The 27155-nt window shown below is 42.1% G+C and overlaps 1 protein-coding gene across 5 annotated transcripts in view; it reads right to left on the minus strand.

Moving 5' to 3' along the window:
* The window catches only part of LOC115079042 (NACHT and WD repeat domain-containing protein 2-like), a 247792-nt gene that overhangs the window by 98647 nt on the left and 121990 nt on the right, over nt 1-27155 (minus strand). For all 5 annotated transcript variants that reach the window (XM_029582083.1, XM_029582174.1, XM_029582254.1 and 2 more), the window contains exons 16-19: nt 21531-22414; nt 19244-19383; nt 12353-12481; nt 7283-7614 (exon numbers count right to left, since the gene is read on the minus strand). In XM_029582083.1, the coding sequence (XP_029437943.1) occupies nt 7283-7614; nt 12353-12481; nt 19244-19383; nt 21531-22414 (1485 nt within the window). The remainder of the gene's footprint in view (nt 1-7282; nt 7615-12352; nt 12482-19243; nt 19384-21530; nt 22415-27155) is intronic.

Raw genomic sequence — 27155 nt, forward strand, 5'->3', positions numbered from 1 at the left:
ACATGTGCCCACAATTCCATATGGATGCGTGCATGTACGTACAATTTCGCCTCTATTCCTTACGTGGGGGAATTTTATAAGGTACGTGCACTGACGCCATATCGCGTTTTCCCAGTTCATTTCCAGTTCACCTAGTTTAGGGATAGCACTTCCAAACCCCCCTAATTTATTAGCCTCCCTTTCCCCCAGTTAGCCCCAACCCTTAAAACCTCACTGACTAGCCTGATTTTTGTTTTTTGTACTTACACACCATCCATAGCAGTAGTAAAGTTATGTGGCAGAGGACCCTGGCGTACACCTGTGCACATAAGATTTACATGTACATCTCTTGGCCGTCCCCGACATGTCCATGCCCTACCCAGCCCACGCACAAGCTTGTCCATTTTTCTGAACTTTCGACTTGTGTGCATACTAGGAGATATGCACATACATGGACATCTTTTAAAATCCCCCTGGTGCGCACCAGATCTACTTGTACACATATCTCCTGGTTTTGGTGTGCATAGGGCTTTTAAAATTGACCTTAATGAGGCATGGACTTTGTTTAAAAATACCATCTTGGAAGCCCAGACCAAATGTATTCCAGGCATTAGAGAAGGTGGAAGGAAAACTAAATGACTACTAGCATGGTTAAAAGGTGAGGTGAGAGAGGCTATAATTGTTACAATTCCTGCCTGCGGAGCTACCCCATGCAAGCAGGCCTCTCACCTTTTTCAAGTCATGCTGTTTTGTGGCCTAGCGCCGCCTCCGGGAAACCTCTTGTGGCTGGGAAGCCGCCGAAGCCTTGCTGCTGATGCCTCTTCAAGCGGCAGGGAGGCCGCGGACCTCTCTCTTCTTTGCAGCCTGGTGCCTTGGCTGTCGACGCCCATGTCAGAAACCTTGTGGCAGGCCGCTGCCAATGCCTTCTCTGAGTGGCCCGGAGACCGCGCCATCGTGGCTTGGACCGCCGCACCTTGAGCCACCTCTTGCGGCAGGGAGCCACGGGTCAGTTTCCCTGAGCAGTGGGGGGAAGCCGCTGCTGCTCCGATGTCGCTTTGTGGCCTGGATGCCATCCCGAAGCCTGCCTGCTTTGTTTGCTTCTGCGCGGCAGGGACGATGCTGTCCAGGGTCCTGCTTCTCTTCAGGGCCTCCTCCTAGGTGCCGGCATGCGCCTCTTCAAGTTATTTAAAGGGCCCGCGGCCGGATATGCCCCGGGTCCCACCTGATGACAACTTCCTGCTTCAGCCCTAAAAAAAGGGCCCTGCCTGCCTTCATCCAGTGCCTTCGGATCGAGTTTCACAGTCGTCTGTGTCTTCATCTTCGGTCCAGGTCCTCTGTGGTCTTCTTCTGCTTTGACGGCTCTGTCTTCATGTTCCTGATGTCCGATGTTCCTTCGTTCGTACCCTCAGATACCTTCATGTTCCTGATGTCCTGGTCCTCTCTTGCTTTGATGTTCCTGATGTCTTGATCTCGTCCTCCATCTAGAGTCTACAGTGGCTTCAGCATGGTCCGCGACCAGCCCCGCTGGTGGGCTGTGTAGGGCACGCTGCTTCTCAGTCTCAACTCAGCTCTTGCTCTTGACTTGTTGTCTATAGAAACTCGCTCCTGACTATGTTGGTTCCAGCGTGGTCTATGACCAGCCCCGTGGGTAGGCTGCGTAGGGCGTGCTGCATCTCAGCCTCAACTCAGCTCTTGCTCTTGACTTGTTGTCTACGGAACCTCGCTCCTGACTACTTCGGTTCCAGCGTGGTCCGCAACCAGCCCCGCGGGTGGGCTGTGTAGGGTGCGCTGCATCGCAGTCTCAACTTAGCTCTTGCTCTTGACTTGTTGTCTACAGAACCTTGCTCCTGATTCTTTGTCTACAGAACCTCACTCTTGTTACCTTGTCTACAGTACCTTGCTCCTGAACCTTTGAACATTTGAAGGGTGATAAATTAACCCTTTTTATACCACTTTCTTGGCAGTGGCCTCCTCCTTTCATGATCATTACATCTCCTGTTTTGCCACTACCATCATTGGTCTTAGAGCTTGTGATATGGAGCTTTTGTTATATACTGGTTGATAAGCTATTTCTTTATAGCTACATTTCAGAAGGTGAAGAAAAGAAATAAGAGAAGCTGTGGCTCCTGGAAAGAGTCACCTGAAAAGCTGTTCTGCGGCATGTGATGTGTGCTGGAGCTGATTTGTGGTATATGTGGATAACTGCATATGATGTCTTCTCCCATGTTGCAAGGCTGATGGAGTGGAGGAGTAGCCTAGTGGTTAGAGCAGTGGGCTATGAACCAGGAGACCAGGGTTCAAGTTCCACTGTCACTCCTTGTGACCTTGGGCAAGTCACTTTACCCTCCATTGCCTCAGGTAGAAACATAGATTGTAAGCCCTCTGGGGCTAGGGAAATACCTACAGTACCTGAATGTAATCCACTTTGAAGCGCTGATAAAAAGTAGAATATAAATCTAAATAAATAATAAATGCTGCTGACCTCTATTCTGCTTGCAGGCTATACATTTGGCTGGTCAGGAATACCATACATGTCTGGTGCTGTGTATAACATATCATATCAATTGGGCAAGTATTAGGGAAACAATCATGAGGCCAATATTATGTTCCACATATGTCATCTTTACCACATCAACAACATTGGATATCGACACCTGATTATCCCCTTTGTACTACAGACCATGTAGAAGCTGGCCCATAACATAGCTCTGCTTATACACTGCCCTATTGACCCCCCTCATTGCCTTTTCACAGATGCCCCTGCTCTCCACATAGGAATCACTCCCAAGCACTGAACAACTATTAGCTACTCCAATGGACGAGGCCCCATCAGTCATAAGTGCAGTAATTCACTCCCCTACATTTGCCACCCAGCCCTCCCCTAGGGATTGAACAGAAACATCTGTATGCTTACCTATTAAAGGCCCTCCAGAATCCAGCCCAGGCAGTCATTCTGGCCCTTAAATTGCCCCTCCTGGGTCCTGGTGGATAGAGGACAACATCTTGAGGGAGCACCAAGTGTGCCAAAAGCCCCTTTACTTGGGGTACAAATGTGCCTTTCTGCTCCTGCCTGCCATTTTGCTAAATGAACAAACATCCCCTAGAGGGCATAACCTCCCAGCAAGACTGTGATGCACAGGTAAAAAGTTATCAAGATACATGGCGATATTTGAACATTGCTGGATAACTGAAATATCCAGATATATGGGAATGTTTATATGTAAGTTTATATGTCTATAAATATATCCGCATACAGCCGGATAGTTACAGCTATCCAGACACATTTTTTATTTGAATATTACAGCTCTATTTTTATCCGTTTAAACCTAGCTGACTAAGTCAGCTTTAGCCATCTTACTGAATACTGGCCTCCATATATTTAAATGTCAGAAGTTTTTAGATCTTTTCCCTTATTCCTTTTCCACCTAAACATATCATTATATATTAATATTTCATGTTATTTCTTATTGTCTGATGAATCTTAAAAGTACTGGGAGATATCTGTAAAATGTATATAAGGGCCTCTTGCCCTTAAATCCATTTCCCTAACATAGAGAATGGTATCATCCAATTCACTCCTCTGGTTTCACAACACATATACTTATCCAATAGAGAGTGTAGGTGGATTCTCTGGAAAGTTTCCAGAGGCAGAGGCAGAGTCTGGGGAGACTAGAGAGAGAAGGAGAAGCTCTATAGTCTAGAGAATTTTTTTCTGGTGCAAGGATGCCAAAGGAATTCAGAGATAGCCTGATGATTTGGAGAAAACCTCTGTGCCTGCTTGCTAAACCATACCCTTCTGCAAAGTGTGGCTGTCTTCTGCAGGATCATGCTTTGGATCTTTGGCCAGAGACGCAGCTGTCTGATGAACCGATGCTGGAAAGAAGTGTTATGAATATGCCTGAGGCAAAGAATATCAAAACACAGAGCCATGTTGGATATGAATACAATTGATTCTTGTATTCTAAAGATGGCGCGAGACTTATTGCATTAAAAAACTGCTCCAGGGGTGATAGTGAAATCGCCCTCCCTCCATGGTGTGTGGCCTAGCGTCCAGGGTCTTCTAGTGGAATAAGATCTGTTGCCATTTGTCTGTCCTTTTGATTTCACCTTTCTCTACCTCCTCTCCTTCTACTTCCTGGAGTTTCTCTCCCTCAGTTTCTATCAGCCTGCTCCTGTCCTGTTCAGAAAGTAAAAAAAAAAAAATTTAAAAGGCAGTGATTCCTTCCTTTTAGTGCTTCTGGGTTTTGAAGAAGATTTTGGCTGTGTAGGAATCCAGGAAGGGCTTTTCTTTTGCTATCGGCCAACTGAGGAGAAGGACAGGAAGGCACAGCAGCTCAAGGGGAGCACGGGAAGAAACCCCTCCCCCCCCTCCACAACACATGCAGGTCACATCAGGCCATGTCAGAAGGAGGATTGTGGTGCAGATCTTGTACAGATGACAAAGAGATAGACCATTGCAAGGATGCAATTCTTCTAGCTGGGCCACCAAGTCAGACTGTTCCTACCAGCAGAATTGCAGCTGCATGGGAATGGTGGCCATTTTGAAGCCTCAGGATTTCAGCAAAATGGAGCAGGGAACTCCCATGCTGTTTCCTGCAGGCTCAGAATAGGATTTATGTGGGTTTTCAGTGATTGGTTGCCTGAGGAGTTTCTCTGCAGGCCAGAAATTGGCTACGGTGCCTTTGTGGCCATCTTTGTCAGCAGAGTTTTTAGATGACCTGCAGCAGGATTTTTGTGTTTCAGAATTCCAACCCTGGGCTTCCCTCCTCCCAAACCTCTGCTCAGAGAGCAGGGTACCTTGGTTCTGGTTGGAAGCATCCCAGGAAGGGAAGAAGGAAAATTTGGATGAAGGGCCTCCAGATCACATCTCTTCCTTCTAAATATGAAGGGATAGTGAGGAGGAATCAGAGGAAGGGGAATATGCTCAGGCTTTTTCTTAGAAAGAGCTTTGTTCCTTAATTTCTCATTACTTGAAGACATTAAACATTACAGAAGAAAGAGACAGATACTTCTAAAGACCCTATTATGGTGGGCTTAAGGAGGCTATCCAAAACCTTTTCTGTGTAATGGATTCTTCAGGCTATGGCTTAGCTTTCTCTCTTTAGGTTCTCAGGAAAGGGATAGGCTTAGAACTCTAAAGGTGGATGCACTCATTTGCACTGTCACCAGGACTACGATCCCTATTGAGGGTGATGATTCTCTAAAAAGCTCAGGACAGGAAGACAGAGTCAATGCTTAAGTAGGCTTTTGAGGGAACCGGCTTCGATCTGCAGGTGGCTATGTGCAGCACATTATTGCAAGAGCTGATGTGCATTTGTCCCAGTGTGTGCAGGAGATTTCCTTGAAAGGTATTGACACTGTCCTTGATGAAGTAGCCCAGATGGAACCGCAACAGACTTTCTGGTGGATGCTTCTTATGATTTGGTTCAGACTATGGTCAGGGCAATGACCTCCATTGTGGCAGTAAGACATTTATTATGGCTGTATAACTGGTCAGATGTATCTGTCTCTAAGTCTCAGTTAATGAAGTTTCCTTTTCAAGGGAAGCTTTTGTTCAGAGAAGATCTGGAAAGGTTTGTGAAGGCCTTGGAGGAATCTAAGGCCTTTCAGTCACAAGAGGACAGGCCCAAGGGACCTGCACCAACAAGGAGTTGTTTTTATGAATCGAGTCATAGGAGATCCAATAGGTCTTCAGGTGATTGGCGAGCCAGGCTTTTTTGTTTCAACAAAAGAGGAGGAGCTAATGAAGGGGGATCTGCCCAATGAAGGTGTATGAACCCAACCTTCGGGATTGTAGGTGGGCGGCTGTTGGCCTTTTACTGAAGGTGGGTCCAAATAACCTCCAATCAATGGGTACTGGATGTGGTGAAGGAAGGCTATGCCCTGGAGTTTTCCATCCTATTTCAGATACTTTTATAGCATTCCCTTGTTATTGCTCTCAAAAAGGGGAGGCAATTCAGGTGACTCTCAAGCATCTTCTTCAATAAGGAGCAGTAGTTTCCAGTTTCTCAGAGAGGTCAAGAAAGGTATTCAATTTACTTCATAGTTCAAAAGAAGGAAGGAACTTTTCACCCTAATTTGGATCTGAAACAGGTCAACAGATTGTTGAGAATGATTCATTTTAAGATGGAAACCTTTAGGTCAGCTTTGGTAGTAGTAGGAAAAGGGGAATTCCTAGCATCCTTGGATCTGATGGAAGTGTATCTTCACATCCCAATAAGCAAAAAGGATCAGAAATACCTTTGTTTTGTGGTTCTGGAGGGGGGGGGGGGCTTTCAGTTTCCAGCTCTATGCTTCAGTTAGGTCATTGCTCCAAGGTTTTTTTCTAAGGTGATGGTAGTAGTAGCAGCAGCAGCAGTTCTTCATCGAGAAGGTATTTTGACTCATCTGTATCTGGACAACTGGCTGATCAGAGCAAAATCAGCTCAGGAGAATAAGGCTGTCACAACCAGAGTGATACAATTGTTACAAGATCTAGGCTGGGAGGTAAATTTCAGCAAAAGCACTTTTTCATAGACTGTTTTCAGCAGGCTTTAGATTTCTTAGTTAAGTATAGAGAGCCAGTTGGATAGTATTTTCTGTTTTATTTTTGTCTTGATTATTATTGATTCTTAACTTATTTGTTTTTAGCTTTTGATTTATGAAGATGTTTTTGTTTAACATTGATTTGTGAATATTGTTTTGCACATTGATAAGCGATATATCATTTAATTAAATAAATAATACATACATATATACATAAAAAGGTCCTGACTATAATTGCATTGATGAAACATGTGAGAGGAGGCCACTTATAACTTGAGACCCTGGAACTACCCTTAGGAGTTTTATAATAGGACCATAGAGACAGCCCCCAACTGCTAATTTGGTAGCCATGTCACAAACCACTTCTGAAGCTAAGAGTTAATCACCACTGGGACCTTTTCCATTCTATCTCCAAGGATATTTCTACTGAAATAGGAAGCTCCATATCTACCCATCCTATACCTACATATAGAGGAACAGGAAGAGCGGCATGGTGATTGTACCAAATCAGTACTCAAAAGCAGCACTGAATGTAAAATAAACTATCTTTCCTTTACAACATTCAGTTTTCTACCTCCTAAGTAAATGCAAACTTTTGGGAACAACCCAGTTTCTTGGAGTGCATTTGTAGTACCACTGATCATTTTCTGCCATCTTACCAAATTCAAGACCCCTTAAATGGAACTCATCCTTCTTCCACACCTATATCTGAGACAGGGGTAGATTACATATGTTATAAATAAATAAAGGTATGTTAAAGGGAACCTGAAAATCTCACTTTGACCAAATGGCTACCATCAAAGAAAGCCAAAAGAAGCTTCCCATCCATTGCAGAGGTCAATATTGGAATATCTGGAAAACCATTGGCTGAGTAGATCATTTTCCTCAAGGACAGATCCCAGACTTGAAGAGAATTGTTTTCTGTAACTGCGGCCAACTTATTCTCCAGACACATAGTGATGGAGTCAATGTTCTTTCCAATGCCATGAAGAGTGAAGGTTGCCCTTCCAGTGTCAAGGTCCCAAAGCTTCAGGGTACCATCCTTTGACGTTGTCACAGCCATGAGATCCCGCTCTGCTACTGCAACAGCTGTTATTCTGTCCATGTGACCTAGAGGATAAGGAGAATATATTAGGTTCAAGAAGTGTCATCCTTTATATGTTGAATATCATTCTAGACACTGATCTTTTAGAACCAGCATAGTTTTTGACTGATCACAAACCTCATTTCTTTGATTTTAGCTTTTAACCATTCTTTACAGTATATATACTGTGGAATGCCTTATGTATCTGATCATTTGTATGCCTCTGTTATTTTTCATAGGTACATGTGCAGAAACTTGCATGCCTAATTTTCAAGTTAGGAATGTAACTTTGAGAGTAATGGGGCAGATTTTAAAAGCCCTACGCACGCTGGGCCTATTTTCAAAAGACCCGGCGGCACATGTAAAGCCCCGGGATACGTGTAAGTCCCAGGGCTTGAAAAAAGGGCGATCCGGGGGTGGGGTGGGGGCGTGGCCAGGGGCCTCTCCACTGCCACTGGGTCAGGGGATCGTGTGCCGGCAGTCGGCCAATGCGCGTAAGTTACGCCTGCCAATAAAGGTACAGGGGGGGGGGGTTTGGGCTGGGGGGCGGGACAGGTAGGGAAAGGGAGGGGAAGGTGGGGGGGAAATTAAGTTCCCACCGAGGCCGCTCCGATTTTGGAGCGGCCTTGGTGGGAACGGGGAAAGCCAGCTGGTCTCCCCGAGGGTCGGCGCGCACAAAGTGTACTAGTGTGCACCCCCTTGCGTGCGCCGATCCCTGGTTTTATAACATGCATGTTGCTGCGCGCGCATGTTATAAAATCGGGTGTACATTTGTGTGCGCTGAGTAGCTCGCACAAATGTACCCCGCGCGTATATGTTTTAAAATCCGGCCCAATGTGGATACATTGAAAGTTACAGTTGTAACTTTGACGGTATTGCATGAAATTTGAAAAAGGACATGAACATACACAAACACATAGAAATATTTTGGAAATGAGCACGCAAGGTAAGGAATACCTTTGGAAATTTTGTGTACTCCATAAAGTACACCTTTACAATCTTGTTTGTTTTGATCTGGCAGCTATTTCCTTCCTCTCCTTTTGACTTCCAGCTCAATTAGAACTGTCACCTATTGGAGCTTTATTCACAGTTACATGGATTTTTCTTCCGTTTTTAATCCATTCCTGTTTAGCCCAGCTACTGCAGCAACAAGTCTTCTGGATAGGTCCTTGCAGAATCAGGTATAACCCCTGTTCTCTATGTTTAATTTTAAGTTAGTGTAAGTCTAACTAGGCATTCGCTATTCTTTAAAAGAGAAAACTTCCAGCATTGGGAGGTTCCGTGGGTGTAGTGATCATTTTGAGTTATAGAAAAGGTTCATCCCCTAAAGGGTTGGTCAGTAGTCACAAGTCATCTAAGTGACTCAATTAGTCACTGGGAGGAGTTAGTAGAGACGTCTTCTAAGGGCTATGCTCTTCAGGGTTCCTAAAAGGGAAAGGAAAGCTGCCTTTTTTTTATCCATCGGGAGAGGGATACAGTCTTTCGTTGTTGTGAGGAGTGCAATTCAGAAAACTTCTGACCCTAGATCTTAGAGAAAGGGAATCATTCTGACTCATCCAATTCTGAGTGGAAGAAGACTTTGTTTCATATTGTAGTTTATAGAGCCTTGTGGTGAGCAAGTGGAGGGCCTTAGCCTTTTCTATTCTACTCAATTTGTTGAAAAAGCTGATTTTTTTATATTTCTGAACTGTTTTCTGCCTGTCTGTAATACTCATCTGTTTCTTTTGGATTCAGTAATCGTTACTTTTGTTTTGGAACACAACTCATGGTGGTTGGACAGTTGCTTTTTAAGAAGTAAGTGGTGAGTTCAAAAACACTTCACCTAACATATACGTAAGTTAGCCTTAAGAAAATCTTCAAAAGAAAACACATCGACCCTGAAACCTTTGCTAATGTTCTACTTCACATTCTTCCTACGATCCCCAATAATGATATCAATCAGTCACTTGATATCTGGAATTCGTCAATATCCAAATCCCTTGATTCAATAGCACCAAGTAAACTCTATACCATTAGATCTAAACCCAGCTCAGCTTGGTTTTCATTAATACTGCGACAAATGAAAACCACATTAATACACCTTGAACATTGCTGGTGTCAGAATCCAATTCAAAAAAAGAAAACTGCCTATTTTACTCATCTGAAACAATATAAAAAAAGAAATTGACTTTGCAAAAAAATCTTACTATACAAATAAAATAAAAATGGCTAATGGCAATCCAAAATATTATTCAACATTGTAAAATCCTTAATATCACAAAAAAACATATCCCATAATAACACTTCAAATGACCTATGTTCAAAAATTGCTCATCATTTTTAAGAAAAATTGCTTAAAATTCTCAGAATTCTCACATTTGCCAATTCCGAAAATAAACCTTCCTCCACTTTCATGCTCATGGCTCACCTTCTCTGAAATTGATGCTTCCACTGAATCTCATTTGCTTACCAAACTGAAATTTTCAAATTCACCATGCAATCCATGTCCAGGCCAACTTCTAAAGGACAGCCAAGATTTCCTTTCACCATCTATAGCGCAATTAGTTAACTTAACACAGGAACATTCCCCAGCATCCACCCAGGGCTGCACCCAGCCAGTGCAGCCCTGATTTTAGGAAGAGTTTGGAAGGGATTTTGCAGACGCACATTTGTAAATAATTCAACCTTACCGCTTCCTGCAAAAATTGTAAATACTACAACCCTGTTTGAATTATATTTAATGCTGTTACCTATCTTAATCTTCCTGCCCTTGTGTTAACTCTACTGGTTCTATGTATCTCTTCACTTTGTTAAACCGTTCCGTGTAAACCGATATGATGTGAAAACGAATACCGGTATATAAAAACTTGAAATAAATAAATAAAATAAATCCATCAATTCGTGTTCAGTCAATGTTTTTTAATTCATATTTATTTTATTTTACATTCAATTTTGATTGCACTTTTTAGTCTAATTTTATTTTCAACTTTATTTGAAATTTATGTTTTTTAAAGTTCTGTCTTCTTTTAATTTTAATTATAATATTATGTATGTTTCTGCCTGTAAACCGCCTAGACCTCTACCCGTGTATAAGCGGCATACAAACATTTTTTAAATAAATAAATATGTGTGAGCCCTTTATCTCTTCCAGGTTACTTTCCCCCACAGCTGCATCTGGCTTCCAGAGCTGCACTGAGTTGGCGAGTGCTCTGTAGCATCTGAAGTGAGGCCCCCTAGTAAAAGGGAGGTTACATTGGTACTACCCAAGTTCCTCCAGTGAAAAAGGGAATTACTGGCACAGTGTAGATTGGAGCTCCTTAGCTGAGATGTGTTAGAGCTTCACAGTCTGGAAGATGTAGGCTTTTAAGTAACACAGAGGAGGACTCTCTGTCCTCATACCTGTGTTTATTCCCTTTTCCTTCCATTCTTCATTGTCATAATAAAGACATAGAAAAGACTATAATGTAGTCCTCTTTCCCCTACAGGGTACTAACACAAATAATTATTTCAACAGAATAATAATATTATGCCTCTCAGGCAAACAAAATGTCAATGTGCACTTCAAAAACATCCATGCAGCTATCTTTAGGGTGCATGGTCATGATAGCTACTGAAGGTAAAAGGTGAGAAAGGACTATGTTATTATAGGATACATTATAATATACTGAAAACAATAATTTGGAATTATTTAGTGCTAGAGAAATAGGTATCACCACTGCTAAGGCAGATGGCCACACAGCACATTTCGTGCACTGGAACTGAAGGAAATGTTCACAGAGAAGGAGTAATATTGTAATTAACCACTTACAACTGCACAAACAAGGATATAAAATTATTTGTCCAAACAATACAGACAGTGGTATGGATTATATGAACTTGTACCCCATAAATCAAGGTTACCAGATAACTCCAGGTCATCAGGGATAGGCGAAGTCAATCCTGGTTTTGCCCAAGTAAATGAATGAGCTTGTACTTCTGATTTTCCTAAGAGAATCAGAACTACAAATCCATGTATGCAATAGGGCAAAACCAGAGCTGGCTCAGACAATCCCTGGTAATCTGCTGCTATTTGGTAACCCTCTCTTTAGTTCTCTTTAATTCAGTGCTTTAAACAACTAGTTACCAACTCCTTCTATATTGTTATCGATAATGCCTTACTGCTAGCAGTACAGTGACAGAAAAAGTGATGCGGTGGTCCTAATATAAATCCACTTTTGTTGCTCCTACCCTCTCATGTTGCAACTACTACTACAAATTTATGGGTCTGTTGCAGGTTAGAAACTCGTGACAGAAAAAGATTATCTGGTCTGTCTAGTCTGCCCATTTTTCCTCCCTCTGCAATGCCTATGCTTTGGAAGAAACTCCTACTTTACACTTAATTTCTCACTACTAATGATCCTGTGGGCTGGTCCCATGCCTTCTTGAACTCTAATACTGTTCTTGTCCCCATTACTTCCACTGCTACAAAATAATCTAACCACAAACTATGCTTAAGCAATTGTAAATAGATAAGGTTTCTGGTGCCTGATAATTGTGAGCTTTAAATAATGTGTTTTCTTTTCAATAATTTTTCATATGCTCTTCAGGTTTCTTTTAACTGTAATTAATTTGCAGCGACTAGGTATTCCCTATCACTTGGAAGAATCTCCATTCTACTCTATGTCTATATCCACATCCCTAGGAAAGTAGTGCACTGGGGAATAGCACTTACTAAGACATGTAACTGCTCTGCAAACTCTGTGCATTGACATTTCAAGAAAGTAAAACATTTTCTTCCTTTTATACCTGCAAGAAATTCACAGGGAAGTCCACCAGGGGTCAGAAGGCAGGAAGACGAAGGCACCAAAACAGGAATTGAAGATTGTTGGCACTGAGATAGTAAAACTGGAAAATAGGCATATTTTCGAGGATCACCTGAGTGGCAAAAACGACCCCCAAAAAGTAATTAATTAATAGGATATAATGTGAGTCAGCTATTACATTTAACTATTGCTTATTTAAAACACCAAACATGAAAAATGTACATGTAAAAAAATATATTGATTTCCTAGTACAGTGTAATCTTTATCATCACTCTACATCATACAAAGACGTAAAGGATGTACCAAAATCAAGCCAACTGCAACCCTCACAGTTCTACTACTACTACTACTATTACTACTTAACATTTCTTAGTACTACTCGACGTATGCAGCACTGTACAAACAAAACATAAGAGACAATCCCTGATCAATAGGGCTTACAATCTAATTATGTTCTGTTCAGCATGCCTTTAGAAATAGGGATGTTTCTAGGGGTCTAATAAAGAGCAGATGAACTGGAAACGAGGAGATTGATATTTACTTACCTGTCAGTCTAACTTTGGTAGTGGACAAAGTCATGAGTATAGTACTAAAGGAGAGAAAGAGGAAAAAAAAAAAAAGAAAAAAATAGTACTAAAGGAAAGACTAGTGCAGCACCCTGAATTAAATAGATTACAGGACCCTAGACAATAATGGTTTGACAGGAAAGAGATCTTATCAATCAAACTTAATGGAGTCCTTTGATGAAGTGACCAGAGTACTGGATCAGGGAGGTGCAGTAGATGTTGCTTTTTTTGGACTTTAATATGGTCTTCAACACTATTCCACACAGAAGCTGGTTAAATAAAATAGCTAGTATGAGAATAAAACAGATCGTTATTAGGAGCTGGTGAAGCAATAGAACTCAGAGTGGTGGTCAATGGGGTCTACTCTGATGAAAGTAAAAGTGAACAGTTGGGTGTCTCAGGGTTTGGATCTGGGACTGGTACTTTTCAATACCTTTATTAGCAGCATTGTAAAAGGACTTGAAGGACGAACACATCTATTTGCAGGATGACACAAAACTCTATTACAGAGTAGGGACTGGTAAAAGAAAAACTAATAAAAATGACTATCAGTTTGAAAAATTGTGCTTTGATGTAAAAAAAAAAAAAAATCATGCATTTGGGGTATCAAAATCCATTAGTCATTTATCATTTAGGAGGGCCTTGCTGGTGACCTTAAGGTTGCCAAATGGTGTGATAAAGCAGTGAGGAAAGCTAACAGTATTCTTGAGTACCAAGACCGGGATCATCAGTAAGAAGAGGAAGGTGAAATTGCACTTGTACAGATCACTGGTGAAACACCACCTCAAGCATGGTGCTCAGTTTTGAAGAGCACAACCTTTCTAAAGATACTAAAAGGATGGAAGCAGTTCAGAGATAGGCTATCAAAACAGAGTAGGGTCTGCAATGCAACCCATAAACAGACAAGCAGAGGGAACACAAAACGGACTTCCTAGAATGAAGAAGAGAAAGGCAGATTATGATATAAACAATAAGGAGCATTCTTCATCAAAAATTACTCATGTTTAAGGGATTATGTCATGAAATTGGCAGGAAGGAAGCTGTAAGGAAATTCTAATTTACCAAGAAGGTAGTGGAAGGCAGAGGTGACATTAACGAATAGGGATATGCACAGAAAAAAATTTTGGTTCAGTTCGTTAATGCAGTTCGTTTAGCTCCATTTGTGTTGTTTGGGTCGGGCCCAACATTTTTATTCATTTATTTGTGAAATGTGTTCATTCATTCTCCCTTAAAGTCAATGGGGGAGGCAATGCATCCTATTTTGGGCTCTAACATTGAGGTTTTCTATCCAGTTTTAATGAAACTTGCAAGTAGGCATTAGCAGCAGAGAAACAGCACTCCAAGACACCATGAGTGTGACAAAGTGGCACCAAGAGTGACATGACTAGCTCAAATCACAGGGGAAAAGCAGAACAGTGTCATAAAAACAGCCCAAGGCATCATGAGGGAGAAAAGCATCACAAAGAGTGGCGAGAACATGCCAAGACACAGTGAGGGGGCAAATTGGTACCACTAATAGCATGAACACCTCAAGGCACCTAAAGAGGAGCAAAGTAGCATCAACAGAGACAAGAACATCCCAGGGCACCAAAATAGAAGCAAAGGCCACCAACCACAGTGGCATGAATAGCCAAGACAGTAAAAGAGGAGAAAGGCCATATTAACAGTAGCAAGGACACCCTAAGCCACCTGGTGGAATGCCTTTGATGCCGTTCTGTACTTTATTTTTTTCAGTGTGTGAAACATAATAGGCACCCTAGGACCATTTCTTTTATCCATTTAGAGTTTGTATCTCTTACATCTGATCAGGATATGACTTCGTTTGTTAACCTTAAATATCTTTACATTAATGTCCATTCAGTGAAGGATAAGGGACCAGTTATGTTTACCTTAATCAAGAATATGCACCTGGACGTTGTTGGGATTACAGAATCATGGCACTCTAATGCCAGTATTGTTACTGTGAACCAGCAGTAGGGATGTGAATCGGGTGCCCGATCGTTCCCGCTTTTGGGTTCATCTGGCCATGGGAAAATCTCGTTTTCCCACAGATCGACATTTTTTTTTCCTAAAAAATCGGTTTTCGGCTTAGTGCGCGCTAACGTGTAACAAAAAATAACAAAAATAAGCACTTTTCCCCTGAATTTTCATGAAAATCGTTTGGGTTAGCGCGCGCTAATGGGAGTTAGCGCGCACTAACAAAAAATAGCAAACAGTAACAAAAAATAACAAAAATAAACATTTTTTTTGTTAGTGCGCGCTAACTCCCATTAGCGCGCGCTAACCCAAACGATTTTCATGAAAATTCGGGGGAAAAGTATTCATTTCTTGTTTTAACAGATATATAACAAATTAAGAAATATCGTACGATATTTCAATTCGTTATAAAAACGATTCACATCCCTAGCAATTCATATTCCCATCAGCTAAGGACTGGCAAAAGAGATGAAGGCATGTTAATGATTTTTTGTTTAATCTATTATTCACCTGCTTGAAATTTTAAATTATTTTGAAGTAGTTGAAATGTTTTCTGCTTTATGCTGTTGAAGAAAGAATTTCTTGATTACTGGTGATTTTAATCTGCACGTCGAGGATTGTTCTTCAAAATTAGTATGTTATTTCTTAGATGCTCTTGGTTTTCACCATCTAATTAAACAGTCCCACTCATGAGGTAGAGCAAACACTTGACCTCTTGTTAGTATCAGATGAGTTGAATTTCCCTAACAACCTGTTAGCGACCTTAACAGGATGATTGGACTGAGCATTTCTTGATGGAATTTACTATTTTGAAATTCATGCAATTATTCTTTTTCACCACAATCTGACCCTAGGAGACTGTATAGAGGTCCCACTAGTACTGAATTGTTTGAATCTCTTTGGGATCTGGTTTGTGATTCTTTAGATTACAGTAATACTTCTGTTCTTTACGAGTCCTTCAAATCTGCTGAAATGTCTTGATACTGTGGCACCACTAAAACATCCAGGGCTACTCCTAGATTTCCCTGGTAAACGCAGTGTTGGTTATTTTAAAGTGAGACATGCATCACAACAAGCATATTTGGTGAAAGAAAATAGTACTGAAGCAAAGTCTACTTTTGAAGCTGCTATGCTCTCTTATCAGTTTGCGTTTAATGTTGCTAAAAAAAATCTTTCTATTCTAATCATTTAAAAGCCTCATCAAATAGATCAAAAGAGTTATTTTGAATACTTAACAATCTGACTGAAGATCCCTCACCTGCTAGGGCTCCTGCTTATTTACTGTAGATCCTGAATCTTTTGCATTATATTTTCTGAACAAGATTAGAACATTGTGTCCATCATTTAATCATATTGTAAGTGAGGTATCATTCCCTGTTTTGATTTCTACTCCAGAAAGGTGGTTTGACCTTTGTCATGTGTCCAAGGATGAGGTTTCCTGTCTCATGATCAATTTAAAGTTTACAGCTTGTGCCCTTGATGAATGTCCATCCTGGATCTTATGTAGTTTGAAACATTTATTTCTAGATACTTTAGTTACATTTATTAACACATCTTTTACTGAGAGAGTATTTCTTAAAGCCCATAAGCGTGCCTCAGTACAGCTAGTTATCAAGAAGCCGGTATTACACCCCTCTGGGCCCTCAAGCATTCATTCCATTTACAATTATCTTTTTAAGCTAAATTGCTAGAAAGATGTTACCTAGTCCAGACTAAGGATTTTCTTGATGAATTTTATGTTCTTGATACCTATCAATGTGGGTTCAGGAAAACACAAAACACTGAAATGTTGCTTGTATCTATTTAGAATGCTATCCTTTCTGATTTTGATAATGATAAATCTGTTATAATAATGTTATTGGAAACTTCTGTTTTAATATGGTTTCCCATGACCTTCTTCTTCACTGATTACCTTCTTATGGTATATAAAAGAAAGTAATTCAATAGATCAGGTCATTCCTTACTAGAAGATCCTTTCATATTAGGACTGGGCAACATGTTTCAAGCTGGAACACCTGGGATTATGGTATGCTGCAGGTATCTGCCTTATTTGTTAGTTTATTTAGCAATTAGTTCAGGAAGTGACAAGAGAGGAAGCCATTTTAGATCTAATTCTTAGTGGAATGCAGGATTTGGTGCGAAAGGTAAAGGTGATGGGGCCACTTGACAATAGTGATTGACTGGTTGAAAAGTACTTTTATGTTTGCATTATAGCAAACTCACCTGACGCCACTGACTATGCAGCCTGCCTCGCAGCTGGGCCACCACTGCCATCATCTTCCTCCAGGGTTTCCTTCCTAGGTGTGCACGTGCCTGCCAATCTAGGCCCCATGGCAGGAACTGCTCCTCCCAGCGTAGGATGATAACATCACACAGCTGGGTATTTAAACCCCGGCCGTGCAGCAGATCACGACCTCAGCAATGAGGCAATTACAGCTTCTGTAGTATGAGTTGATACATCCTATGTTCCTGAGCCTGCCTGCCTTGTCTCTCCAGCCTTGCCTGCTAGCCTTATCTCTGCAGTTCCTGCCCGCTTGCCTTGTCTCTCCTAACCCAGCCTGCCCTTGAACTGACTCTCGGATTGACAACAGCCTGGACCTTGACCATTCTCGCCTGCCACCTGCCTCTGACCTCAACCTGAACCATGAGCATTCCTGCCTGCTGCCTGCCTCCAACCGTAGCCATGACCAGAACTTCCCCCATTACCACACTTCTCAAGACTCACGCCTAAGTCCTGTTGGTCCCTGTAACCTGAAAGCTCAACCTAAGGGGAAAGGGGCTGGTAAAGGTGAAGTCCTAGACCAGTCTCACACCAGCCTAGCCCCACCAGCTGTCGGAGAGGACCCACGGGGCCTTCCCTATAGGTTAAATCAACCTCTCCACAGCAACAAGGGTCCATGATCCTTATAAGTGCTTCATCTTGATTGGTTTTGCTTCTTCTTTGTTCCTTCCCATCCCAGCTCTGGCCTGTCTGGCTTGAATTGAAAAAAAGCTGAAGTTTTGCTTTCCCCATAGACTTTAATGGATCCAAAACTGAATGGAAATGAAAGTTTTCATTATTTTGAGAATCCCATTCATTTCATTTGGAACAAACCAAACCAAAAATAGTCTTTTTCAGTTTGGATTACCCATTCATTCCAAATGAATGCACATTCCTAGTAAACAACAATGTTCACTCTAAGCTGTGTGGTTCCATTCACCATGCTCTATCCATGAGGTGTGATACAGCTGTCTTTTAGTTGAACCCCACAAATAGAATGGAGTAATTTTCCCTTGCAGCTTAGAGGAAGCATTGATAACCAAAACATATAGAATACAAACATACTTGGTAGAGATACATGTAACCCCAACCCGGCATGCATGCTCTACATGATTGGAGCCATAAAGTTATTTATAAGTTCATTGAGGCAGGGACTCTGACTAGCTCTTCTACTTTCCTTAACTTCCAAGGTGTGGATTCTTTCAACTGGGGGAAGAAAGGAGTCCTCTCAGGTCCCAGTGCAGGTGACTGACTTCCTCTCCTGAATTCCCTGGGTGAGGTGAATTCCTAGACACTGAGTGCTGGATGCCAAAGAAGATGCAGGGACCACAGGGTTAGTGTTCAAAAGTAATACTTTACTGCAAACACCTCTGAATTAGTGGCATAATAATTATGAATCTGCAGCTACACAGTTCTTTCTCGTTCTCTCTCTTGATTTTACAATTCTATGTCCTCTATGTGTACAAGAGTCTCTTAACAAGGCCGGAAATCCAACCACCCTAAGGAATTAGGGTGAGCAGTGGTCCCTTTTGGTTAGGGCTCCTTAAGTTGGCAGGAAACCATTCCCAGATGGCAAAAATCTATCTCTGCAGAGAGAGTGAACTTATCTCTCTCTCCCCAGGTTTTGTGAAGACTCCAAATGGGTGTATTCTCTTTTTAAAGATGATTTTTTTTTACTCACAGTTAGATGTACTGGATCTTGATGGGATTCCTGGCATAAGGGATCCTTGATGGAACTGTAGGTTTCAGAGGTCTACTGATGGGTAGGAAGAGGGGCAGAAAACACTCCCTCCCAGACCTTGGAAATAAACTACTTCAGTTCCCCACAAAAATAAATAAGACGGGATCTCACTTGCAGCGGGTCACCACCTCAGATGGACAGGTACCAGCAGCTAATTTATAGGCACTACAGCATCCTGGAACCAGGGATTTATCAAGCCTTGTCTTAAAGTATAGGTTTCAAGAGACTAAACTTGCTTAATTAAAAAAAAATTACATCCATTCAGTCACATCAAAGTTAATTTCCCCAGATCGTATTCAGTATAACAGGAATAGATGTTAGATGTTGTACCTGGTGCTACTGGTATATCTTTGGCAATAATTTGATATAGGCGTCCTATGAGTTGTGAAGCCAACTGACAAGGATCCTTCAATAAAACATTCTTGGATAACTTCAGGGCTTCCAGCAACAGATTCAAGTCTGGTGTTGGCCTATGAGAAAACAGATCATGTCCTATAACTCTAACATTCCAGGAAATGTTTCCCACCCTTTTCAATGAAGACAGAGTAATTCAGAGCTCTAGACATTGGACCTGGAGAAAACTGAACCAACATAATATGGTGCTGTAGAGCATAAGCTTTCAAGACCTCATGGTTCCTTCTTCAGTTTTCTGGAGAAGGGCCATATGTGATTTCAAAAGCTCATGACTGATGCCACCTTTTTATGTTGGTCCAATAACAGGTATCACAACCAACTACGGTTCCTGTGAAGATAGTGTGAAAAAACCACATCCATGTGGATACAGCCCCTGCCCCCTCCCCCCCCCCATCTTTCCAAATTAATAAAGGCTCCGCCCCATCCCCTCCCCCCAATAGAGAGGGCAAAAAAAGTGATTTATGATAATTCTTATTTTTCTTTTCCTTCTAGCTAGCTGAACAGAATTACGGTAGTTCATTACATTGTATTAGTATTAGGCAAACTGAGTTTTAGGGAATAATCAGAAGATTGGTCACAATTTTGTTTAGAGTAGAGAAGGAATTTTATATTATTATGGTGAGGTTTTTGTGAAATTTCCTCCACAAGGCAAAGTGACAGGTTAATGTGGGAATCATTGCAAATTTCCCAAGTACCCTACAACTGCATTATCACTCCAGGATATCAGAAAAATTCATCTGAAGCATTCGGCAAACATATAAGGTTGAACCGAGAAGTCTTAAATTAATATTTTGACAAAAATTTAGATGGGAATTTTATTTATTTATTTTAAAGTTTTAAAATACCACACTCTCCAAAAAATTGTCTGGGCGGTTTTCTTGAACTGAGAACTGAAAAAAAGGTGGGGTTCGTGGTCTTCTGTTTCTAAGTTGCATAAAGCTAGCTTTTGAAATCTTTTCAAATGCCAATCAATTCTTATTGTATTAAACTGCCAAAAAAACGCAAAAACAAAAGCAAAAAGCAACAAAAACAGTGGTTCCCAAACTTGTCCTATTGTCCTTGCAACCAGTCAGGGGTTTCAGGACATCTACTATGAATATGCATGAGATATTTTTTATTTTATGCATCTTCATTGTGGATATCCTGAAATCTTAATAGACTGTGAGGTCACTAGGGCAGGTATGGGAACCATTGCACAAAAGAAAACAAGAAGTTCCATCCATAAGTAAAGAAGCCTACTTTCTGGGATGCGCAGGCATAAAACCGCATCCTTGTTAAAGTCCTCACTTCTTCCCTGACATGTCCTGAAAGTTTGGTGTGCATAGGACACCAAACGCAGAAGTTACCAGGGACATACATACCCAGACCCACATCATAGTGATATCACATGCCTTACATTTCTTCAGAAAGCAGGCTACTAAAAAGTGGAAAAGAAGGGAAAGTTATTATGAGAAATAGAAAGAAATGAAAAACAGAGCGAGGGAGAGAGATCAGATCAAAGAGGAGGGAGGCAAAAGAGTTAAACAAGAAAACAGAATAAGAAAAGATTTGGAAAAGCTTTGAGGAAATGATATACTATTAGAGGAGAGGCAACTGTAGAAGAAAAAGAAGGACCTGAGATGGATGGTAAAATAAATCAAGGGAAAAAGAAATAATAGAATAAATCGCAAGCAACAAAGGTTGGAATTTTTTTTTCTAAGAACAGATAGAGTCACTGTCTAATATTATAAATGGTAAAATACCTAAATATTTTAGGATTTTGCTCTAATGGCATTTATGAAAATGTACTCCTCAGAATGCTTAACATTACTTATTTTATTCTACATTAAAGGTGGGGGTGGAAGGGAAATAGAACCAAGAGCTAAGAGAAACAGATAAGTATGAGAGAAAAAATGTGTGAAGCTTGCTGGGCAGACTGGATGGGCCATTTGGTCTTCTTCTGCCGTCATTTCTATGTTTCTATATATATGTTTAGGGATTACACATTCCCTTGTAACTGTGTATGTTTATAGGTGGTAATAATATGTATTGGAGGAGGTAAGCCCCTACTTGTCAGTTCACTTGCTAAAATCAGAAGCTCCCAGGAACACTGCCCTCCCCAAGCAATTGCAATTAGTAAGTTTCTTAGATTACGAAGAAAGAAAACACTCATTAGCGCAAGCACTGAATTGCCAGGCGCATAAGCTACAGTTATCTAATTCACCTTTCTGATCTTAGAGCTGCTTTTAAATCCTCCAGTAGGCTGACAACTGATGAGGCCCAGGACTTGTGCAGGAGGAACTCATAGTTAAACAGGCATTCTGTAATTAGTCTTGGGATCTGATTAGAATGAATCAAGTGGTAAGAGGTTCCATGAAGCTTACGGAGATTGAACACATAGCTGATCTTGGAGCCCTGCTGTAAAACCCAGGCCAGAGGCTGGGATGTTACGGTGCCCTTGCATTTCCTGGAGGTCTGGTGGCTCCTGCTTTCCAGGTGGTAGCCTGCAATAGTGGCATGCATGGACAGCAGCAATTCCTTTGCTTTTAAGTACCTCTCCAGGCAAGCCCGCCTGAGAGATGAATGAGACCAATCGAAAACATGTGTGCCGTCAGTTCTGTGTTCCACCAGATGTGGCCCAAAATCATCCTGCAGCTTTGCCCACAGCACGTGTGGGAATGGAGGAACCGATATCATCTGATACTGTTCCACCTCCCGAATAACAGCCTCATCCCCTGACAAAAGATCCAGCAGCTCTTCCAACGTAATGCCGTTTCTTGACACTGTGATGAACATTGCCGTTTTTTTCACAAATATCTCACCGTGGTTCTTTTCCATTCTGCCCAGCATCCAGGAGTACATTTTTGGAAGATCGGGAGGGAGAAAGATCTCTGTGTTTGGGCTGTAGCTTGTCCAAAGACACGCCTCCGAGTATGCACAGAGCATGTAAAGAGGAAGAGGGCAGGCAGTGCAAGCTTCTACAAAGACCTTCTTTTGGTGGCAGGGAAGTCTCCGATAGTCTCTTTTTAGCCAGTTTTCAGTAATCTCCTTAATTTCTGCAGAGCTGAGGTGGGGTATGGAAAAAATATTCAGCTTCACTGTGCATTTCTGCAGAAAAAAAATAATAATTTGAATTAGTTTTCCTAGCACCTTGATCTTTGGAGATTTGTTTGAATTGTCATGGTTAAAAAGGGAAGAAAAGATGAAAGATTCACAGTGAATCTAAATTATGACAAACCTGCGCTATTAAGCAAAATTAAGACACAGGCACCCTACTGTAGACCTATCTCATTGTGTCACTGAGTGGAGGAAAAGTTACCCATGGTGGCAGCCTGCAAAGCACTTAGGGTCCAAAAATAATTTAGATTTCAACAAGTGTACATATGTTCAGTAGTCAGGATGGACAAACCTGTAAATGCTGGATTTATTGTGAGGAGCTTCAATCCTGAAATATTTATTGTTAAACTACTCAGTGGCTAAAAATATAAAATAATGGAGAGAGCACTATAACTTTTAATTAATTGTGGTCATAAGAACACAAGAACTATCATGCTGGATCAGACCAAGGGTCCATCAAGCCCAGCATCCTGTCTCCAACAGTGGCCAATACAGGCCATAAGCACCTGGCAAGTTCCCAAAAACTAAGTCTATTCCATGTTACCGTTGCTAGTAATAGCAGTGGCTATTTTCTAAGTCAACTTAATTAATAGCAGGTAATGGACTTTGCCTCCAAGAACTTATCCAATCCTTTTTTAAATCCAGCTACACTAACTGCACTAACCACATCCCTTGGCAACAAATGCCAGAGTTTAATTGTGCGTTGAGTGAAAAAGAACTTTCTCAGATTAGTTTTAAATGTGCCACATGTTAACGTCATGGAGTGCCCCCTAGTCCTTCCATTATCCGAAAGATTAAATAACCGATTCACAAGTCATTTACCCTTCTAGACCTCTCATGATTTTAAACACCTCTATCATATCCCCCCTCAGTCGTCTCTTCTCCAAGCTGAAAAGTCCTAACCTCTTTAGTCTTTCCTCATAGGGGAGCTGTTCCATCCCCTTTATCATTTTGGTTGCCCTTCTCTGTACCTTTTCCATCGCAACTATATCTTTTTTCAGATGCGGCGACCAGAATTGTACACAATATTCAAGGTGTTCGATATAAAATTGCAATGACAGTCTACAAACTTCTCAGTCCAGACTCTCCTCCTTGGACCAATGCTTTGCTTCGAATTTATCAACCAACCCGGCAATTAAGATCTTCACAATGAGGCTTACTTGACATCCCTTCTGTGAGGCATGCCCTTTGTCTTCAACTCGAGAAACGGCTTTTTCTGTAGCTCCCCCTTCAGTCTGGAATTCCTTACCTTTTGAGATCTGGACACAAAAAAACTTAAAGAAATTCAGGTCTGCTTTAAAAAGCTTCCTCCTACAATGTGCCTAAGGTGTTTACTAGGGATGTGAATCGTTTTTTGACGATTTAAAAAAATCGTCAGAAATTTTTTAAATCGTCAAAAATCATTAGATTCGCGATACAATAGAAATTCCCCCGATTTATTGTGAAAAATCGTAAATCGGGGGAGGGGGGAAGGCAGGAAAACCGGCACACCAAAACAACCCCTAAACCTACCCCGACCCTTTAAAACGAATTCCCCACCCTCCCGAACTCCCCAAAATGTTTTAAATTACCTGGTGGTCCAGTGGGGGGGGGGGGGGGGGGAGTGTCCCGGCGCAATCTCCCGCTCTCGGGCCATCGGAGCCATTTTGGCTGCCACTAAAAAAATGGCGCCGATGGCCCGATAAAAAAAAACCCCACCCGACCCTTTAAATTGACCCCCTTAGCCTCCCCCACCCTCCCGACCCCCCCAAAACCTTTTAAAATTACCTGGTGGTCCAGTAGGGGCACGGGGAGAGATCTCCCACTCTCGGGCCATCGGCTGCCACTAATAAAAATGGCGCTGATGGCCCTTTGCCCTTACCATGTGACAGGGTATCCGTGCCATTGGCCGGCCCCTGTCACATGGTAGGAGCACTGGATGGCCAGCACCATCTTTAAAAATGGCGCCGGCCATCTTTAAAGATGGCGCCGGCCATCCAGTGCTCCTACCATGTGACAGGGGCCAGCCAATGGCACAGATTCCCTGTCACATGGTAAGGGCAAAGGGCCATCGGTGCCATTTTTATTAACGCAGCCGATGGCCCGAGAGCGGGAGATCGCTCCCCACGCCCCCACTTGACCACCAGGTAATTTTAAAACTGTTTTTGGGGGTTCGGGAGGGTGGGGGAGGGTTTTTTTGTTATTGAATCGGGCGCTGCCGATAAAAAAAAAAAATCGAGCCGGACAATAAAAATTTTAAAGTTTTTGAATCGGAGCCGGAACCGATCAGATTCTGGTCCCGATTCACATCTCTAGTGTTTACTATATATCTGATGTCTGCAGTGTTATGTTACGTTATGTTTTGATGACTTCTGTATTTTATATTTGTTGAATTTGTTTTAAATTTGTGTATGTTCTATTGTATATCACGTAGGCCAAAAATTTTGTGTTAGGCGATTAATAAATTTTAATAAATGAAAAATAAATGAAAATGTGCGGTCTCACCATGGAGCGATACAGAGGCATTGTGACATTTTCCATTTTATTCACCATTCCCTTTCTAATAATTCCCAACATTTTGTTTGCTTTATTGACTGCTGCAGCACACTGAGCCAACGATTTCAATGTGTTATCCACTATGACGCCTAGATCTCTTTCTTGGGTGGTAACTCCTAATATGGAACCTAACATTGTGTAATTATAGCATGGGTTATTTTTCCCTATATGCATCACCTTGCACATATCCACATTAAATGTAATCTGCCATTTGGATGTCCAATTTTCAAGTCTCACAAAGCAATTTATCACAATCTACTTGTGATTTAACTACTCTGAATAATTTTGTATCATCTTTCCAGATCATTTATAAATATATTGAAAAGCATGGGTCCCAATACAGATCCCTGAGGCACTCCACTGCCCACTCCCTTCCACTGAGAAAATTGTCCATTTAATCCTACTCTCTGTTTCCCTGTCTTTTAGCCAGTTTGTAATCCACGAAAGGACATCGCCACCTATCCCATGACTTTTTATGTTTCCTAGAAACCTCTCATGAGGAACTTTGTCAAACGCCTTCTGAAAATCCAAATACACTACATCTACCAATTCACCTTTATCTACATGTTTATTAACTCCTTCAAAAAAGTGAAGCAGATTTGTGAACCACGACTTGCCTTGGGTAAAGCCTGGTGACTTTGTTCCATTAATCCATGTCTTTCTATGTGTTCTGTGATTATGATATTTAGAACACTTTCCACTATTTTCCCTGGCACTGAAGTTAGGCTAACTGGTCTGTAGTTTCCTGTGTCGCTCGTGGGGCCCTTTTAAAATATTGGGGTTACATTAGCTACCCTCCAGTCTTCAGGTACAATGGATGATTTTAATGATAGTGTTGAGCGTCCCGGCCACGCTGGTGCCACAACCGGGCCTGCTCACTTCGCGCTTCCCTCCATGAGCTCTGGGCATTCCTCCCTCGCTGCTGCAGCCAGCTCACGGCGTCCTCTACGCCTTCCCTGCTCACCTCCATCATCACAGGCCTCACAGTGGAGCTCCCGTCGGGGTTCCGTGTCCTCAGCCTCCTCAGCCCAACCCCTAGGCACAAGCGTGGCCCGCACTCCCTCCTTTAAAGGGCCCAGGGCGGGAACCTTGAACCAGATGCCTCCCAATGATGTCACCGGATCACTACTTATAAGGTGAGGGTCTTCCCTCAGTTCCTCACCTTCGCAAATGGGTCATCACATAAAGTGAAGCTGGTTGCCGTCCTGTGTTCCTGTGTTCCTTGATTCTGTGCTTGTTCCAGTGTTCCTGTGTTCCTTGTTCCTGTGCTTGTTCCAGTGTTCCTGCATTCCTTGTTCCTGTGCTTGTTCCCGTGTTCCTGTGTCTTCCAGTGCTCTTGCGTTCCTGTGTTCCAGTGGACCTCCCTGTGTTCCAGGGTCTTCGTCTGCTACCCTGGTTTTACCTTCTCAGACTGATATTCGATACCGACCTCTGCCTGCTACTGACCAAGCTCAGACTGATATCTAGAACTGACCTCTGCCTGCTACTGACCATGCTCAGACTGATACCCAGAACTGACCTTTGCCTGCTACTGACCACGCTCGGACTGATACCTGCCTCTGGGGACCTGCGCATGGAACAGGGAGCATTTCAGAGAATGCTACCCTGGAGGTTCTGGATTTAAGATTTCTACCTAAGAGCCTAAATTTGGCTTCCAGAACCTCCCTCCCACATTTTCCTATGTCGTTGGTGCCCACATTGGTGCCGGCTCCTCCCCAGCACTGTCTAAAATCCTATCTAGGTGACACATGAGGTCTCCCACCTTCACACCAGGTAGGCATGTTACCAGGCGATCCTCATGCCCACCAGCCACCCGGCTGTCTACATTCCTAATAATCGAATCACCAACTTTGAAGGCCGACCTAACCCTTCCCTCCTTGGTGCGAAAGGACAATGCACCACATGGAGAGCAGGTCCTTGCTAAAGGATACTTTCTTGCTACACTAGATTGATGTTCTCCGATCATGAGACTTTCTTCCTTCAAAGACAGCACTAGGGCTGCCAGTCTGAAGTTGGGACTTGACTACTATGTCCCTGAAGGTCTCTTCTACATACCTCTCTGTCTGCTTTAGCTCCTCCAGGTCTGCCAGTCTAGTCTCCAGAGATCGGACTCATTCTCTGAGAGCCAGGAGCTCTTTTCATCCAATGCACATGTACAATTTCTCACCGGTGGGTAAAAAATCATACATGTGACACT

The sequence above is a fragment of the Rhinatrema bivittatum genome, chromosome 1 (genome assembly GCF_901001135.1).
Source record: "Rhinatrema bivittatum chromosome 1, aRhiBiv1.1, whole genome shotgun sequence".
NCBI lineage: Eukaryota > Metazoa > Chordata > Amphibia > Gymnophiona > Rhinatrematidae > Rhinatrema > Rhinatrema bivittatum.